At 57.3% G+C, this 15,682-nt stretch overlaps 6 protein-coding genes across 6 annotated transcripts; 3 read left to right on the forward strand and 3 right to left on the reverse strand.

Annotated features, from left to right (window-relative positions):
- Window positions 1–236: 236 nt before the first annotated feature.
- Window positions 237–1,275, reverse strand: E0L32_005910 (uncharacterized protein; the record flags this gene model as incomplete). The annotated part of the gene is made up of 2 exons (XM_031140484.1): window positions 237–1,166; window positions 1,237–1,275. 2 exons carry the CDS (start codon window positions 1,273–1,275, stop codon window positions 237–239), a joined length of 969 nt encoding a protein of 322 aa, XP_030995418.1.
- Window positions 1,276–2,546: 1,271 nt separating this feature from the next.
- E0L32_005911 (uncharacterized protein) lies at window positions 2,547–4,683 on the forward strand (the record flags this gene model as incomplete). Its single annotated transcript, XM_031140485.1, has 3 exons — window positions 2,547–3,593; window positions 3,661–4,241; window positions 4,590–4,683. The coding sequence occupies 3 exons, from the start codon at window positions 2,547–2,549 to the stop codon at window positions 4,681–4,683; spliced, it is 1,722 nt and encodes a 573-aa protein (XP_030995419.1).
- A 255-nt stretch (window positions 4,684–4,938) lies between these two features.
- E0L32_005912 (uncharacterized protein) lies at window positions 4,939–6,541 on the reverse strand (the record flags this gene model as incomplete). Its single annotated transcript, XM_031140486.1, has 2 exons — window positions 4,939–5,089; window positions 5,151–6,541. The coding sequence occupies 2 exons, from the start codon at window positions 6,539–6,541 to the stop codon at window positions 4,939–4,941; spliced, it is 1,542 nt and encodes a 513-aa protein (XP_030995420.1).
- A 1,224-nt stretch (window positions 6,542–7,765) lies between these two features.
- On the forward strand, window positions 7,766–10,144 carry E0L32_005913 (uncharacterized protein; the record flags this gene model as incomplete). Its single annotated transcript, XM_031140487.1, has 5 exons — window positions 7,766–8,118; window positions 8,186–8,897; window positions 8,955–9,149; window positions 9,233–9,882; window positions 9,967–10,144. 5 exons carry the CDS (start codon window positions 7,766–7,768, stop codon window positions 10,142–10,144), a joined length of 2,088 nt encoding a protein of 695 aa, XP_030995421.1.
- A 136-nt stretch (window positions 10,145–10,280) lies between these two features.
- On the reverse strand, window positions 10,281–12,186 carry E0L32_005914 (uncharacterized protein; the record flags this gene model as incomplete). The annotated part of the gene is made up of 3 exons (XM_031140488.1): window positions 10,281–11,123; window positions 11,297–11,622; window positions 11,685–12,186. The coding sequence occupies 3 exons, from the start codon at window positions 12,184–12,186 to the stop codon at window positions 10,281–10,283; spliced, it is 1,671 nt and encodes a 556-aa protein (XP_030995422.1).
- Window positions 12,187–13,043: 857 nt separating this feature from the next.
- E0L32_005915 (uncharacterized protein) lies at window positions 13,044–15,044 on the forward strand (the record flags this gene model as incomplete). Its single annotated transcript, XM_031140489.1, has 7 exons — window positions 13,044–13,098; window positions 13,183–13,253; window positions 13,310–13,380; window positions 13,458–13,749; window positions 13,809–14,564; window positions 14,635–14,739; window positions 14,802–15,044. 7 exons carry the CDS (start codon window positions 13,044–13,046, stop codon window positions 15,042–15,044), a joined length of 1,593 nt encoding a protein of 530 aa, XP_030995423.1.
- Window positions 15,045–15,682: the final 638 nt, after the last annotated feature.

The following is a 15,682-nucleotide window of genomic DNA, read 5'->3' on the forward strand; positions in this document are numbered from 1 at the left end:
TCATGCTGTATAACGTGTAGCTATTGTAGGCACCAGGAGGCCCTATATCGCTGACATGGTTGAATTAAAGTACAAAATGATCCTTCACTATTAATGGTTCCTCTGGCACATATATTTACTTCTCCATTACTGTAGGGTCTACCCCTAACGCATCTGTCCAGGATTCCCTAATTAATTCAGCATCATATCCGTTGGCTGCTCGTATGTATGCGCAGCGTATAATCACCAAAGGAAGATCACGAGAACTGCGTCATCGGGCTGAAGCCGTCGTTCACCATGTCCACAGTGCGCTTGGTCGCCTCGTCGAGGTCCTCCTTGGGCAGGCCCAGCTTCTCGTTGTCCGTGCCGTGGCGTGACTCAAAGTCGGACTGGGAGGATGGCATGAAGGCCCGCGCGTACAGCGAGGTCGCGATGCCCCTGAGATCACCCGCGGCCGCCATCTTGAGCCCGCGCTTCTCGCGCAGGTCCGTCTGCTCGTAGCTGATCTCCCAGTCGGCGTCGGTGGTGCCCAACACGCGGTGCAGGCTGTCGAGCATGTCGCGCTGGCTGACGCGGAAGCTCGAGACCAGCACGGCGCGGTTGTCCCAGTCCGACAGGGCCGGGAAGGCGCCGCGGAGGGGCAGGCTCAGCAGGGCGACAATGGCGCGGGCGCACTGGTCCCAGGTGCTCGTGTTGATGACGGTCTTGCCGTCGTCGTAGAAGGTGACCGTGCGCGCCTTGATGTCGAAGCCGTACCAGGGCTCGCCGAGCCCGAGGCTCCACTCGTACCAAAAGCCGCAGCCCATGGCGATGTAGGTGGCGCCGAGGTCTTGGATCTCCTGGTAGAGCTTGAGGCCGTTGGCAGCGTACTGCGAGTTCTTGGCGAGTTCGTCGGTCAGGTACAGGCCCCAGGTATTGGGCATGATGTAAGGCACGCCAGCCTTGACAGCAGCCTTTACGATGGTGGAGTGCAGCGTGGGCGGAGCTCGGACAGAGAGTGTGATGATGAGGACCTGCTGGCCCTCGAGGGCCTTGACGAGAGAAGACTCATCGTCAAAGTCGACATCGACGATCTTGGCGCCCTCTGGGTACTTGCCCTTGCTGTCGGCGCGGCGAAGGGTTGTGATAGTGTGCTTTCCGGCCTTGAGGAGAGCCCTGGCAAAGTAGCCTCCGATGCGGCCGGTGGCCTAGTGGTGACGGTCTGTGTTAGCGAGTTGTTCAAGGTCGAGGTGAGCAGGGATCTTCGTTCACACGTACACCAACGATGGCAATCTTGTCGGGATGATTCTGAGCCATAGCAAAGGAATCTTGTCGATGGACTGATGTAATGATGTTGTCACGATGCTTCAAGCGTGGAATCCCGGTTCGTTTGTCTTGTATCTATGACTCCGCTGTGATGATGGAGATGTGGCCAAGAAACGAGGCATAAGAGCCAAGCCTCTGACTTTATATAGGCATCCTCGACTACCAGACACATTCTCGTCACCGGTTCTGACATACGAATCTCTACCGACACCTCCTCCCAAACTGACGGAGTTTAGGTGGCTAGAGTCTAGCAAGCATCGAGCCGTATCATAGTGGTGATGATGTCCGGATTTTAGCCCAATAACTCCATCTACGCGCCGTAGTGGCGCAACACCCGCCCCGAGGTGCTCTAACCACAGATCGGCTATCCTCTCGCATGATTCGTCAACATGAGTAAGACGGAGCAGCTCAATTTTGAATCTCTCCGTGAGCCGTCGGTCCCAGCAACGTCGCCTCCGGTTTACACATTGATTTCCCCCTCGGACACGAGGTATGAATGCAATCATGCGAGATCATGCATAAGCCATTCAAAGCACGAACTCGGCCCTTGAAGTGCACATGCACCGATTTGCATGCACCAGTCAGGATTCGGGTTCCGCCCAGAGAGGCAAAGGCTGACTGACATACCATGCCATGTGCTCAAGAGGCCAGGCCGTTTCATTAACTGGCAATTCACATGTTTTAGGGCCCCTCGCGTCGACAAAGAGTAAATCCGAGCAGAATAAATCCGAGCAGACTGAGCGAAGCCGAGCCACTTTGCTGAACAATCTGAACCACTACGCACCTAAGCAGTGGTGGACACTGGAAAAGTTGACCTTGGGTGCTTTTTCAAGCTCCTGAGGTTCGCCCCTAACGTGTCACATTGAGACAAAAAACGCCCCGGCGAGCTGGTCGCTGGGAACCGCTAGAGTTCATAAGTGACATCACCACTAATGAACCCTTAGCCCATAAACTCGTGCCAGACAGACATGTCCGGCGCATTTCGCAATGACGATATCGAGCTATATGACCAGGCAATCTTACCGATCGGAGTAGTGGACCTGGGTGAAGCATGGATCGAAAGCGGGTGATCGACGACAGTTGCATTGCCTGGCCTACTGCCGGCCATGGGGCTCCCACGGATGATGTCTTGATCCTGCAACGCGTTGGGATTTCTTCTAATTCTCAAATATTTCATTTCTCTCGCGCCTCGTTCCACAAACGAATTCTCATAGAAATCATAGTGTTTTGCGATTGTTGACACTCTCCACGTTCCGTGATCTATGGGATCCCTTGAAACGCCCGCCGACGCTTCGAGACTCCTCATCGCCGCTTGGTCCGACAACAGCTCCGGCTCTTCCCAACCGCCCCTCTCCCGGCCGCATCCGTACCGCTCGGCGGCCCACAACCCCAGAATGCTCGACAAGCATGAGCGACGGGACTTTGAAACATACAACAGCAGTGAAGATGCGTTCCACCATCTCAAGCACAAGCAGCCGCATCGCTCGGTCGGATTCTGGCACCCGCACATGAGCAAGGTCCGCGCCCATGTCCTCTACTTGTGGGCTCGCACAGGTACAGTTTTCCAGTCCGGTTCACCTGCAAGTTTTCCTGTATGGCTAACCCCGGATCGAATCGTAGTGTTGGTCCTGGTCGTAGCCATCCTCGCGATCCTCTCGCTGTACTGGGCCGTGCTCTTCCGCGTCGAGGATAACCTCGCTGCCCTGGTGGTCCACGTGGTCGACTTCGACGGCCAGATTGCGCCGTACAATGATGTTAATCCCGTCGTTGGTCCAGCTGTGACCAAGCTCGTCGACCAGATGCGCCAGAAGCCCATGGCCAACCTGGGGTACACCATCCTCCCGGCGTCCGACTTCAACAACGACCCGATCGCCGTCCGCGAAGCCGTCTACGACTGGAAATCCTGGGCTGCCGTCGTTGTGAACGCCAACGCGACAGCTCTACTCCAGCGTGCAGTCGAGACTGGCAACAGCAGCTACGACCCGACGGGTGCCGTGCAGATCATCATCCAGACGGCGCGGGACCAGACAACGGTGCAGAGCTACATCCTCCCCGCGCTCACATCCTTGGTCGACGAATTTGGCGCAGTATTCGGTCCAATGTGGGGGCAGATGGTCATGGCAAACACCTCGTTGACGAGAGAGAACCTGCAAAAGGCGGCGACGGCTGTGAACCCAGGTGTTGCGCCCACGATGCTGGATCTCAGGCCCTTCTCGCCGGCCACGGCTACGCCAGCCGTCAGCATCGGTCTGATCTACCTGATCATCATGGCCTTCTTTTCGTTCTCTTTCTTCCTGCCCATCCACATGGTGAGTAACCTTCATCCCCACTGCCAATCACGTCCTCATCGATCTCGAGACTGACCACGCGATGCAGAAATACATCAAGCCCCAGGGCCACCCGCCCCTGCACTTCTGGCAGCTGATCATTTGGCGCTGGTGCGCCACCATCGCGGCCTACTTCGTCATCTCCCTGACCTACTCGGCCATCTCCCTCGCCTTCCAGATCCCCTTCTGGCCGGGGCCAGCCTCCCACACCGAGCCCCCGCCGCCCTGGGGCGCCACGGCCTATGGCCGCGCCACCTTCGCCGTCTACTGGATGCTCAACTTCGCCGGCATGACGGCCCTCGGCCTCGCGTGCGAGAACGTCGCCATGCTCGCGGGCCAGCCCTGGACGGCCCTCTGGCTCATCTTCTGGGTCATCACCAACGTCTCGACGTCCTTTTACGCCGTCGACCTGGCGCCGGGCTTCTACCGCTGGGGGTACGCCTGGCCGCTGCACCACGTCGTGCAGGCGAGCCGGCAGCTGCTGTTCGACCTCCGCTCGCGCGTCGGGCTCGACTTTGGCGTGCTGCTTGCCTGGTGCGCCGTCAACACGGCGCTGTTCCCGCTCTGCTGCTACTTTATGCGGTGGAACACGGAGCGCGAGCAGAGGCAGGCGGAGAAGGATAAAGACCGGTATGTAGTCAAGACGGATGAAGGGGAGAAGGAGTTGCCGAAGAGTAAAGGGGAGAAGCCGCCTGTGCGGAAGAGGGGTTTCTTGAGGGGAGTGTAGAGACATCAGTCGAGGTCTTTTGATCTGTGCATCAGTTCATTGTTCGATAATGTGCTGAAAGGCCTTACAATCTAGAGAACGATTAATCAATGCATGATAACAATTGTGTTTGTATCACTAGGAACCGTCTTAGTGTCTCTGGAACACATGTACTATTTTCATTGTTTCTCTTCACCTGTGTCTAAATTACAGTTTATCTAGGATTGTACCTAGCAAGCAGGCTGAGAAACAACCTATTGAATAGGGAATAGACTCGAGGCCGCCGCCATTGAGTTAATATCTTACACGACACACATCCATCAACTTGAAGAGAACGGACCCGAGACTGAAACCGACAACTTCTGATGAGCCCTCTCGATTTCACGCTGTCGGAATACTTGGTAGTGCGAAGGCCTGGATAATTGGAAGATAGCAGAGGCAAGTGACGACGCGTCAACTTGAAAGCAGTTCTTGGACAACATGTCGCCTGCGGGAATACGTTCATCATTTCAGTACACAGGCGTGTCTATCTCTAGCTAGTTAACCTCCTCGTCGTCATCGGATATTTTGCTCCTTTTACGCCGTCCCACCCCTCTCATAGCAACCCCACCGCCTGTCCGTCTACGCCTTGTCCAGCCGTACCGCCGCGCTGCTCTGCACAAAGTTCAGGTCGACCTTGTGACCCAGCAGCTCACGAATGTTGGAAATGCCATACTTGATCATGGTGGGGCGCTCGAGAGACAGACCCCAGCCGTAAACCCTCATGTCGGGGCTGTAGTGCTTTGGTTAGCAGGAGATCGATTAGAGGGAACAGAGACCATAGTGCGACTTACGGGAAACCCATCGACTCCAGCATCTCGGGGCGGAACATGCCGCTGTTGCCAATCTCGACGAGCTTCTTGAGGCCCTTGTGATAGGCGAAGATCTCCATGCTGGGCTCAGTGTAGGGGTTGTAGGCGGGCTTGAACTTGAGGTCGGTCAGGCCCATCTTGCCGAAGAAGATCTCCATGAACTCCATGAGGCCGCCCAGGGTGAGGTTGTAGTCGGCGATGACACCCTCGACCTGGTGGAACTCTGCCAGGTGGGTGGCGTCGACGGACTCGTTTCGGAAGACTCGGTCGATGGAGAAGTATCGTGCCGGGGGCGGGCGGCCGTCGGGGCCCTTCTTGTGTGCGAGCTTGTACAGCATGGCCGCGCTGACGGCGGTGGTGTGCGTCCGCAGCACCAGCTTGAGCGTCTCATCGCCGGACCAGGGGTATCGGTAGCCTATTGAGCCGTACTTGCCGTTCTGGTGTACCGCCTTGACGTTCTCCCAGTACTTCTTGTAGTCCTTCTTGTCATTCTCGTCCTCGGCGCGGGGAGGGTCGGCAAGCTTGGGATCGGAGATGTAGAAGGTGTCTTGCAGGTCGCGGGCGGGGTGTTGTTGGGGCACGAAGAGGGTGTCGAAGTTCCAGAAACCAGACTCGACGCACTTGTCCGTGGGCATCTCCTCGAAGCCCATCTCGAAGAAGATTTGCCTCAGCTCGGCGCGGACCTTGTTGAGGGGGTGCAGCGCACCGGGCCGCTGGTCGGCACCCAGGGCCTTGAAGTTGTAGGGCTTGAAGGTGGCGGTCTTCCAGGCGCCGGTGGCGATCATGTCGAAGGTCAGGTCGGTCGCTTCCTCGGGGATCTCGAGGGCGAACTTGTCGCCCTTTTGGACCTTGAAGGTGTAGATCTTTTGTATGCGCACCAGCTTGCGCTTCCTCAGGTCGTTGAGTACCTTGGCGTCCGGGTACGCCCTCGTCTTCTGGATGGTCCGCATCTGCTCCTGGGTCGTGTCCTTGATCGCGTCGGCCGTGGCCTGGAACTTGCCATCCTTTGTCTTGGCGATCCACTTCTCCTTGAAAGCCTTGCCCTGGCCGATCTTGACGACGTTCTTGTCGCCAATAGCCTTCTCGAGCTCCTGGACAGTCAGGCCCTCGACGGCCTGCCTTAATGCCTCGAAGACGCGGGCCTCGTGGCTGCCATTGGCGGCGATCTGCTCGCCCTCGGGCTCTAGTACTGCTTCGTCTCGCTCCAGCTGCTCGTACTTGACCATGTCACGGGAGGCGAGCCTGTCGAGGGCGGCCTTGAGCTCGGTGAAGCCGGCGGCGGGGAAAGCTTCGGCGGAGAGGAGGGGTGAGGATTTGTCGAGGGCTTGGAGGACCTGCGAGGCCAGGTCCCCTGTGGGGGCTGCGGAAGGCATGGCGGCGATAGTCTACCACGGACACCGTCTTCACCGGGAAGCTGGAGCGTGGGTGGTCTGGCCTGGGGGTGTTTGTCGTCGTGACTTTTTTTTGGGCCAGCTGTGTCACCGAGGCGTGCTTTGACTCACATCCATGGATCAATTTCCAGCACCACGCATCAGCCTTGCCTGACACCGCCAAAAAATTACAGGGGTCCGTGCGCCAACTTTACTGCCCCGCGTAGTAATCTTTTGGGTTGGTTGCCCAGTGCGTACGGTACTTGATTGACCACTGTAACGGCGGGGTGAGAGTTGTCACTGGAATTTTAATTCTCCGTGTTTCCGAAACTTGTTCGATGTGCCCCCCTCAGTGCTGCATTGATCCAGTGTGCACGCATCAATGCACCACCCAGCCGGCAATGCCACGTGCCAGGCCAGGCCAGGCCACTCCGTCCTTTGATGGATCCGTGCCATGATCTCGGTGCTGCCAGCGATGACATTGACGGCATTGACGACATTGTATTCCATCAATCAGAAGATACGACTGATGACTTCGAAGTTTGTTCGTCGTAATCCCATTCAATGAGCTGACCGAGTAGATGTTTTCATTACGTGGAACAAGGGTCACTACTGCCCGGGTCTTCCGTGATAGCTAATCTTTCAAGCCTTTGCTTGCTCTCTTATCGAGAAAGATGACAACATTGAACCCCGATCCTGTCCAAGACCCCTATCGTGAAGCTCGGGGGTCAGTGGAGACCCGCCGCCGTCCGTCGGAGCTGCTCTTCGAAACGAGTCTAGATTCAACACAGACATACGGAGTAGAGCAAATCGGCCTCGGCTCAACATCTCCTCCACGGAACGAGCTGTCGGGTCAATTACTAACAGAGAACGATGTCCATTTCCCCTCAAATCTGGGTACGGCCTCCGCAATCCCTATCGCGTGCGCGTCATGACAGCAAGACGTAGCGCCGCCGAGACGGAAGCCGTGGTAGAAGCCGTGGTGGAAGCCGGCGGTGGAGATGAACCTGGCCTGGACCCCGGCGCAAACAACTTCCTAATCTGGCATGACCGCCATCGACCCCAAGATGCAAGTCGACCATACTGAACTGCCGGGCAAAGGTCCCTGCAAATAAATGCAGTTTCCTCATTCGTGATTCTTTGTTCCCTTCTAGATCTCCGAGCTTCCAATCTCGATTCCTTATCAAACCGTTTTCTCTGTGCTTTATACGTTCTTATCGTGGCAAAATGGCCGGCAACTCGTTCCCCGGAGTGCATCCGCTTGCGCCCCTCAGCATCGACGAGACAAACATTGCCCGGGATGTCATCAGAGCCGCCCACCCCAACAGCGTTCTCCAATTCCGGGTCATATATGTCCAAGAACCGGCCAAGTCGGAACTGACCAAGTTTCTGGCCCTGGAGCACGCGGGCAGCCTCACCGCCGATAGTCCCAGACCCCGCCGTCTGGCCCGCGTGCACTACGATGTTGTGCACAACAAGGAGACGCCTCCCGAGTCTATCGAGGCTATTGTCGATGTCGAGACTAGAGAATGTGTCTCTTCCGAAATTGTGAAAGTTGGGGTCCACCCCAGCTTTACCATGTGAGCCAACACAACCCGGTGGGCTGGGACGGACAACCGGGATTAGCGTTACTGACACACCCACTAGGCACGAGCTGCAGGAGATGGCCAGGATATGTCAAGCCTCGCCTCTGTTCCAATCCAAGGTCAAGGAGCTCGCGCTTCCCGAGGGCTTCGAGGTCGTTGTCGAGCCCTGGCCTTACGGCGGCCTGGATCCCGCCGACGAGAACAGGCGGTATTTCCAAGCCCTCATCTTTGCATTCGACACGAGGAGCAAGAACCCGGACAGCAATTTCTACACGTATCCGCTGCCCCTGATTCCCGTCGTCGACTGGCTGAAGCAGGAGGTCATCCGCGTCGACGAGCTGGCCACTGGCGGCGCAGGCGACCCGTACACTGTCGAAAAGGGATCCAAGCGAAAGGCCGGGGTCATCGACCACTGCCGGCCCTCAGAATACGTGCCCGAGCTGACCGAGTCCACCATGCGGACGGATCTCCAAGAGCTCAACGTCGTGCAGCCGAACGGCCCGAGCTTCTCCGTGCGCGACGAGAGCCTGATCGAGTGGCAGAAGTGGCGCATGCGCGTCAGCTTCAACCCTCGCGAGGGCGCCGTCGTGCACGACGTGTGGTATGATGGCCGCAGCGTGCTGTACCGCCTGTCGATGAGCGACATGACGGTGCCCTACGCGGACCCTCGCCCGCCCTTCCACCGCAAGCAGGCGTTTGACTTTGGCGATGGCGGCGTCGGTCACTGTGCCAACAACTTGCAGCTTGGATGCGATTGCCTGGGTGTTATCAAGGTCGGTTGTCGTCTTTATTTATAACCTTCGAGTTCATACAGCTAACGTTGCGGATAGTACTTCGACGGAGTTCTCAATGGAGCCGACGGCACCGCGCACAAGGCACCCAACGTGATCTGCCTCCACGAGCAGGACAACGGCATCGGCTGGAAGCACACCAACTGGCGGACCGGCCGGGCCGTCGTCACCCGCCGCCGCGAGCTGGTCATCCAGTTCATCCTCACCGTCGCCAACTACGAATACGTCTTCAACGTAAGCCACGCACCCTATTATTAAGTCCCAACTCCTATTCACATCGAATCACCCCTACTGACACAAGACACGCACACACGCAGTACATCTTCGACCAGGCAGGCGCCATCACCGTCGAGGTCCGCGCCACGGGCATCGTCTCGGCCGTCAACATCGACCCGGGCAAGACGGCGCCCTGGGGCAACATCGTGTCGCCCGGCGTCCTGGCCCAGAACCACCAGCACCTGTTCTGCGTGCGCATCGACCCGGCCATCGACGGCCACGCCAACACCCTCGTGCAGCAGGAGTCCCTGCCGCTGCGCTTCGACGTCCGCACCAACCCGCAGGGCAACGCCTACCGCGTCGAGGACACCCCGATCACGGCCTCGGGCGGGCTCGACGCCGCGCCCCACCGCGGCCGCGTCTTCAAGGTGCAGAACCTCGACGTGCGCAACCCCGTCAGCGGCAAGCCCGTCGGCTACAAGATCGTCGCGCCGCCGACGCAGCTGCTGCTCGCCGACGAGGGCAGCGTCCAGGCCAAGCGGGCGCTCTTCACCAAGCACCACCTCTGGGTCACCAAGCACCGCGACGACGAGCTGTACGGCGGCGGCCGGTACACGCTGCAGAGCACGCTCGAGGTGGAGGGCGTGGCGGACGCGGCGGCGCGCAACGACGACGTGCTGCAGCAGGATGTCGTGCTGTGGAGCGTGTTTGGCCTGACGCACAACCCGCGTGTCGAGGACTGGCCTGTGATGTAAGCCTTTCTCCAACCAGCTCATATGCGGTTTCCGTGATGTTTGAATGAATTGCTAATGTCTGTTTTTTTTTTCTTTTGCAGGCCCGTCGAGATCGTCCAGCTCCACATTGCGCCCGTCGACTTCTTCACGGCGAACCCTGCTATCGACGTTCCTGCCAGCAAGAACATGGCGTCCAAGCTTGCCTATTCAAATGGTGCCAACGGGGAGGATTCGTCATGTTGTTCAAAGGACCTGCCTGTTCGGGGAGTCCCGGTGTAATAGAGATCCAAACAGAGGTTAGCTTGGGATGAAGCAATTCACGCATTATAGAGAATGAAAAACATAGACGATGGAAATGGAGCTCTTGAGAACCTTCGGACTTGTAGTAGTATTAGGTGCCTGCCTAGTTCATATCTCAAAACAGTGCAATCTCAACACCGCGGCTCATGGCTGCTTTATCAATATCAAAGTCGTCCACGCCAGACTTCCAGACCTCGTCCAGCAGCTCTGACAAAACGTCCATGACCCCAACCCCCGTCGAATCCATCTCAGAGAACCGGCTGCGCACTCGCTTCAGGAGCATCTTCCAGTCCGGATAGGCCTCGAGGAGGGACACCTGCAAGCTGGCGGCGACGAGCGGGTACCGCATGCTGTTGAAGACGAGCAGGTGGCCGTACTCGGGCCTGTCGAGGGACTGCAGGAGCGAGTCCATGGAGCTGATCAGGCGACACAGCAGCACGCTGTCGGCCGGTAACGGCGCCTTCCCGCCTGCTCCTCCGCTCCCGCCCTCTCTGAGAGCCTCGCGCTCGCCAGCCTTGGCACGCAGCCGCCGCTGGTGCCGGATGCTCAGCATCCCCGAGTATCGCCACGCATCCCACAGGTGGCTCTGCGGGATCTCGCCGATCTCGCCCTCCCAGTACCACAGGTCCCGCTCGACCTCGCCGCTGGGGCCCTCGGGGATGCGCGCAAAGACGTCGAGCAGCGATCGCGGCACGCCAGAGATCTGCTCGACGCCGCCGGGCGCGCCCTCGCCCTCGCCCTCGCCCCCGTGTTGTTGGCCCCCGTGCCGCTGCCTGTTCTGGACCGCCCGAAGTCGCTGCCATACGCCGATGCTGGGGCTCGTGCGGCCCACGACGAAGACGGGCATGTCCATGACGGCTAGCACCTCGACGGTGTGCAGGGCGTGCGCGTCGCGCAGGTCCAGGTCCGAGGGCAGCTGGTCCATGTCCCCGCCCAGGCGGTACAGCCCCGCGATAAGCTGGAGGTAGGACGTCCAGGGCCTTGCTTGGAGCAACTAAGGGGAGAAAAGATAAAACGGAGAGATATTAGTCTTGTGAGCGTTCCTGATTGGCTATGCCGGGGAGACGCATCCGGGAAAGTGGGAACCGGGGGGGGATGTGTCAAAAGGACTGGTCCTTTCTTTTTGCGTACCTGTATCGTGCACACGAGCAGGCCGGCGGTCATCGTGGCCCGCGTCCTGGCATTCCGAGGCTGGGCGAGCTCCAGACGGAACTTCTGGAGCGCCTGGTCGATGAAGTCCATGGACGACACCGTTAGACCGTCCTCCAGGAAGGCCTGGATCGCGACCAGCACGTGGAACAGCGCATCTGACTCCTGGGCCATAGCCGCCATGTACGGCTCCAGCCATGACCCAGTGCGCGTCGCGTACAGCCTCTGAAATCCTGACGATATGACTGGGTGGAGAAGGGAGGCGCGAGGACCCCCGGACGTGTTAGCCTCAACAAGTTCTAACTCGACTGGGGTATTGTTCCCGCCGTTTCCGAAAGCAGGAAAGATAAGTGGGAAAAGGGAAACGTACACCTATCGAACAGTTCTTGTTTCGTGTTGTCCGGTCCAGATATGGGAGTTGATTGCGCATACGGACTGCAGTCGTCGCGATTGCTGCTGCCCGGGCCTGGCGCTCCTTCGTAGGATGTCGCGGTGATGGCGGGCGATGCCCAGTTCCCATCGAAGCTGCTGCCGTCTTCGTGTGGTGCAGTTGCAGGGGCGTCAGATAGCCGAGCCTCGTGTGGCGACAATGCTACGGGCGCTGTCGCCACTGCTGCTCCATCCTGATGTTGCTGTGGTGCTGCCGAGTCGCTACGGGCACTCGCCGCAGAAGACGACTCGGCAGCTGTGGCAAAGGTAGTCGCCCCGGCGAGGCGACCTCGCGATGCGATGCCGTTGGTCCATCGGAGAACGACGTCGTAGCCTCGGCACTCGAGCCCGCGCTTTTGACAGGCCTGGCAGGCCGGGCGGCTCTCGTCGCACCGTCGCTTTCTCTTCTTACAGTTCTGGCAGCCTCCCCGGGAGCGATGCATCGTCGTAGGAGCGTGTTTCCGCCGGTCGCTGTGGGCCGGACGTTCCGTGGAGAGACAGATCGTGTATCAGTGCCCGACACAGATCTGCTTGGTGGCCCATGCAAGTGGTCTTTTGGGCATCTGTTGCCACCGATCAGAAAAGCGCGTGCTCCACTGGTGAGGGGAAGATGCGGGATGAGGCAATTCCGGGGAAGGTGGAGTAGGCAGATTCGCAGCTGTGCTAGATTGGTAGACCGCACATGAGGGATGTCATTTGGCATGAAAGGAATATTGAGCCTGCCCTGGTCCAGCGGGGTTAAGATATCATCTCAATCTGGTCCAGCTAAGAGCCGCCTCGAGACGCGGAGGGGCCGAGACGTGTTGGTCCCCCTAGCCCGAGTCAAGACTGCGCCACTGCGTGCAGCCTCGATAAGTGTGACGGGCTAGACTGCCACTGTGCGAAGTTAAGAGTCAGCTCCTGCTTTAGTCAGAAGGCTTATCTGGTCTCTGGTGCTGAAACGGCTGAAGTGAGATGTGTGCTCCATGCCCGCGTTATCATCCCCTGCCACACTACTCCCATTAGTTGCATTTCCCCGCATGCTCGGCACTTATCTTGGTCCATATGATAAGGGGGGAAAGAGATGGGGCTATGTCGAAAGGGGAAGATGTATGCGCCAGGAGATACGCATCCATGTCGGTAGAGATTTCTGGAGCATCCGTGTCAAGTTGTGACGTTGGGAATAAAGTTGGACGACCAGACGGCCATCATGGGACAGTGAGCCCGCATCGTGGACTTGCAAATCGTTGAGTCTGTCATTCTCTTTCTTTTCTCAGCTTCGACAACCAGTTTGCCAGCGAAACCAGACCCAGCAGCAACCATGGACGAGAACGGGCACACAATCCTGCCTCCTGGCACAGTCCCACTGGTCGAGTGTCAGTCCCCAGTTCCCACTTGTCGCGAGACCGAGAGTTGAGAGTATATCAAGTTTGCTGACTATAACTATTGGCATCGAGCAGTTGAAGTTGCGACTGACGACACACGCCTCATCTTGTCGCCCGCGCCTTCCAATGACCCGAACGAGCCACTGGTAGGTTCTCTGCGACCGGACTATACAAAAGGTTACTGTTGCTAATTGAGTCAAAGAACTGGGCGCCATGGAGAAAGTATTTCAACTTCCTCCTCATCATGGCGATGACAATTGCCGCTTTCACCAGGTAATTCTAGATCTTCTGGCGTTCCATTTCGTATAGGAGAACAGATGGCTGACTTTGCGGTATTTACACCTGATCAGTTTGCAGATTCAGACTGTCTTCTGGCAGCAAATGTCGGTAGATCTGAACCTGAGGACTTCGCAACTCAACAATGCTCAATCTGGTAACCTTGCTGGTCTGGCTGTCGGCTGCATCTTTTTCATTCCTTTCACCGTCAAGTACGGCCGTCGCCTGGTCTATATTCTCTCCATCTGTGTACTGGCCGCCGCGACTTGGTGGACAGCTCGCATTCAGTCCTTTGCCGAACTCATGTGCACCAGCGTGATCTGCGGCTTGGCTGGCGCCATCAATGAGACTGCTGTCCAGATGACCGTGAGTTGACGCCGCTCATTACCCCTCTGCGATGATGCAAGGCCTAACCACCAGCACAGATTGCCGACATGTTCTTCGTCCACCAACGTGCCACAGCCAACGCTTGCTACTTCGCCTCGGTCATGATCGGAAGCTTCCTCGCCCCCATCGCTGGCGGTGCACAGGCTGCAACCCAGGGCTGGCGCTGGTCGTACTACGCTCTTGCCATTGCTTTGACCTGCGTGTCATTCATCTTTATCTTCTGCTACGAGGAGACCAAATACGTCCCCATCTCCAATGGCCAGAGAGAAGGTGGCCCCATTCAGACTTCTATGGATGGCGAGGCTCCCGAGAAGGAGAAGCTCCCCGAGGGTGCTGATCTCACCATCGTTGCCTCGACTGCCATGGCGGAGCCGGCACCTCCTCTCAACACTTACCGTCAACGCATGCGCCTCATCACCAAGACAGACGAGTCGCTCTGGAAGCTCTTCGTCATGCCCCTCTCCGTCATCACGCTGCCTCATGTGCTGTTCACGGCATTGCAGTTTGCCTCGGCCATCGCCTGGCTCGTCCTCTTCATGCCCGCCGTCTCCGTCATCTTCTCTGCGCCTCCCTACAGCTTCACCACCGCGGGTGTCGGCTACATGACTCTTGGTCCGTTCGTCGGCAACGCCTTGGGCAGCTTGTACGGCGGCCCCTTGTCTGACTGGTCGGCCAAGTGGTTCGCCAAGCGCAACGGTGGTCTTTACGAGCCAGAGATGCGATTGTATATCCTACCGCTTCCCATCGCCTGCATGGCGAGTGGCTTGATCATGTTTGGTGTCACCGCGGACAAGGTGAGTTCAACATCTGCAGTCTCGCAATTCTAGATAGAAAGTGCGAGATTTACTGACTCGGTGGTATCAGGGAATGCACTGGATTCTGCCCAGCGTTGGCGGTGCCCTCTTTGCCTTTGGTATGGGCGCCATGGGTGATATCACTTTCACCTTTACCGTTGATACCTATCGTGAGGTATGACTCTCCCCATAACCGACAAAATATATGTTACTCATGACTAACATCAATCACTGCAGCTCATCGCCGAAGCTTTCGTAGGAGTGGCCTTCTTCCGCAACGCGTTCAGTGTCGCCATCCCCTTCTCCCTCGTCCCCTGGATGACCACCATGGGAGTGAGCAACATGTTCATTATCATCGGCTGCCTTTCTCTCGCCATCGGGCTCCTGTTCATCCCTATGATCATCTGGGGTAAACGGATCCGAACGGCTCTGACACCTCGATACTATCACCTTGTGGACAAGCACGCACACGTCTCCTGACGTGGATTCACAATTGCTACGTAGTACCTCTGTAGACTTCAAGCTAGGGAGGGAAGGAGAGTTGTTTGAATGGGTTGATATCAAGTATATGGGTTTCCAAGTATTTGATTGCTACGGTGGATATACGAATGAACAGGGAGAATGGACCAAGTCAAGTAATGGATGTTTAGCTCTTCAAATCTTATGGTGTTTTCAAAAGTATCAGGCTCTTTGACAATGTTCGAAACAGATTGATTTCTAGGAATAGATAGCCGCGAATACTGATGAGAACATACGGTATTATGTTCACTGCGTTTCTTCAACTGTGCCTAATTTTCAGTATAGCTCGGCTTGTGCCTGGCAGGTAGATCGAGAATCAAGATATCATTGAAGAGACTGATGAGAACCTAAGATATGCCCAAGATATTCCCAAGATATTCCGAAGACTACTCGATCAAGCACCTCACATAGGCATTGGCAAGAGAACGGGTTAACTGTCTCTCCTGCGTTGACTTACAACAGACATCAAGCTGAGTGCGGGGCTCGTCTGTGGACATTGACTAGTGCTAAGACATCCAGCCGGCCAGGCCTGAAATCGGAGTTCCATGGGGACTATTTTCACAATCTGACTTCTCCAAAAGAAGTATCCGTATCCTGCT

Source organism: Thyridium curvatum, assembly GCF_004353045.1.
Source record: "Thyridium curvatum strain D216 chromosome Unknown NODE_32_length_403697_cov_78.906415, whole genome shotgun sequence".
NCBI classification, from domain to species: Eukaryota; Fungi; Ascomycota; class Sordariomycetes; order Thyridiales; family Thyridiaceae; genus Thyridium; species Thyridium curvatum.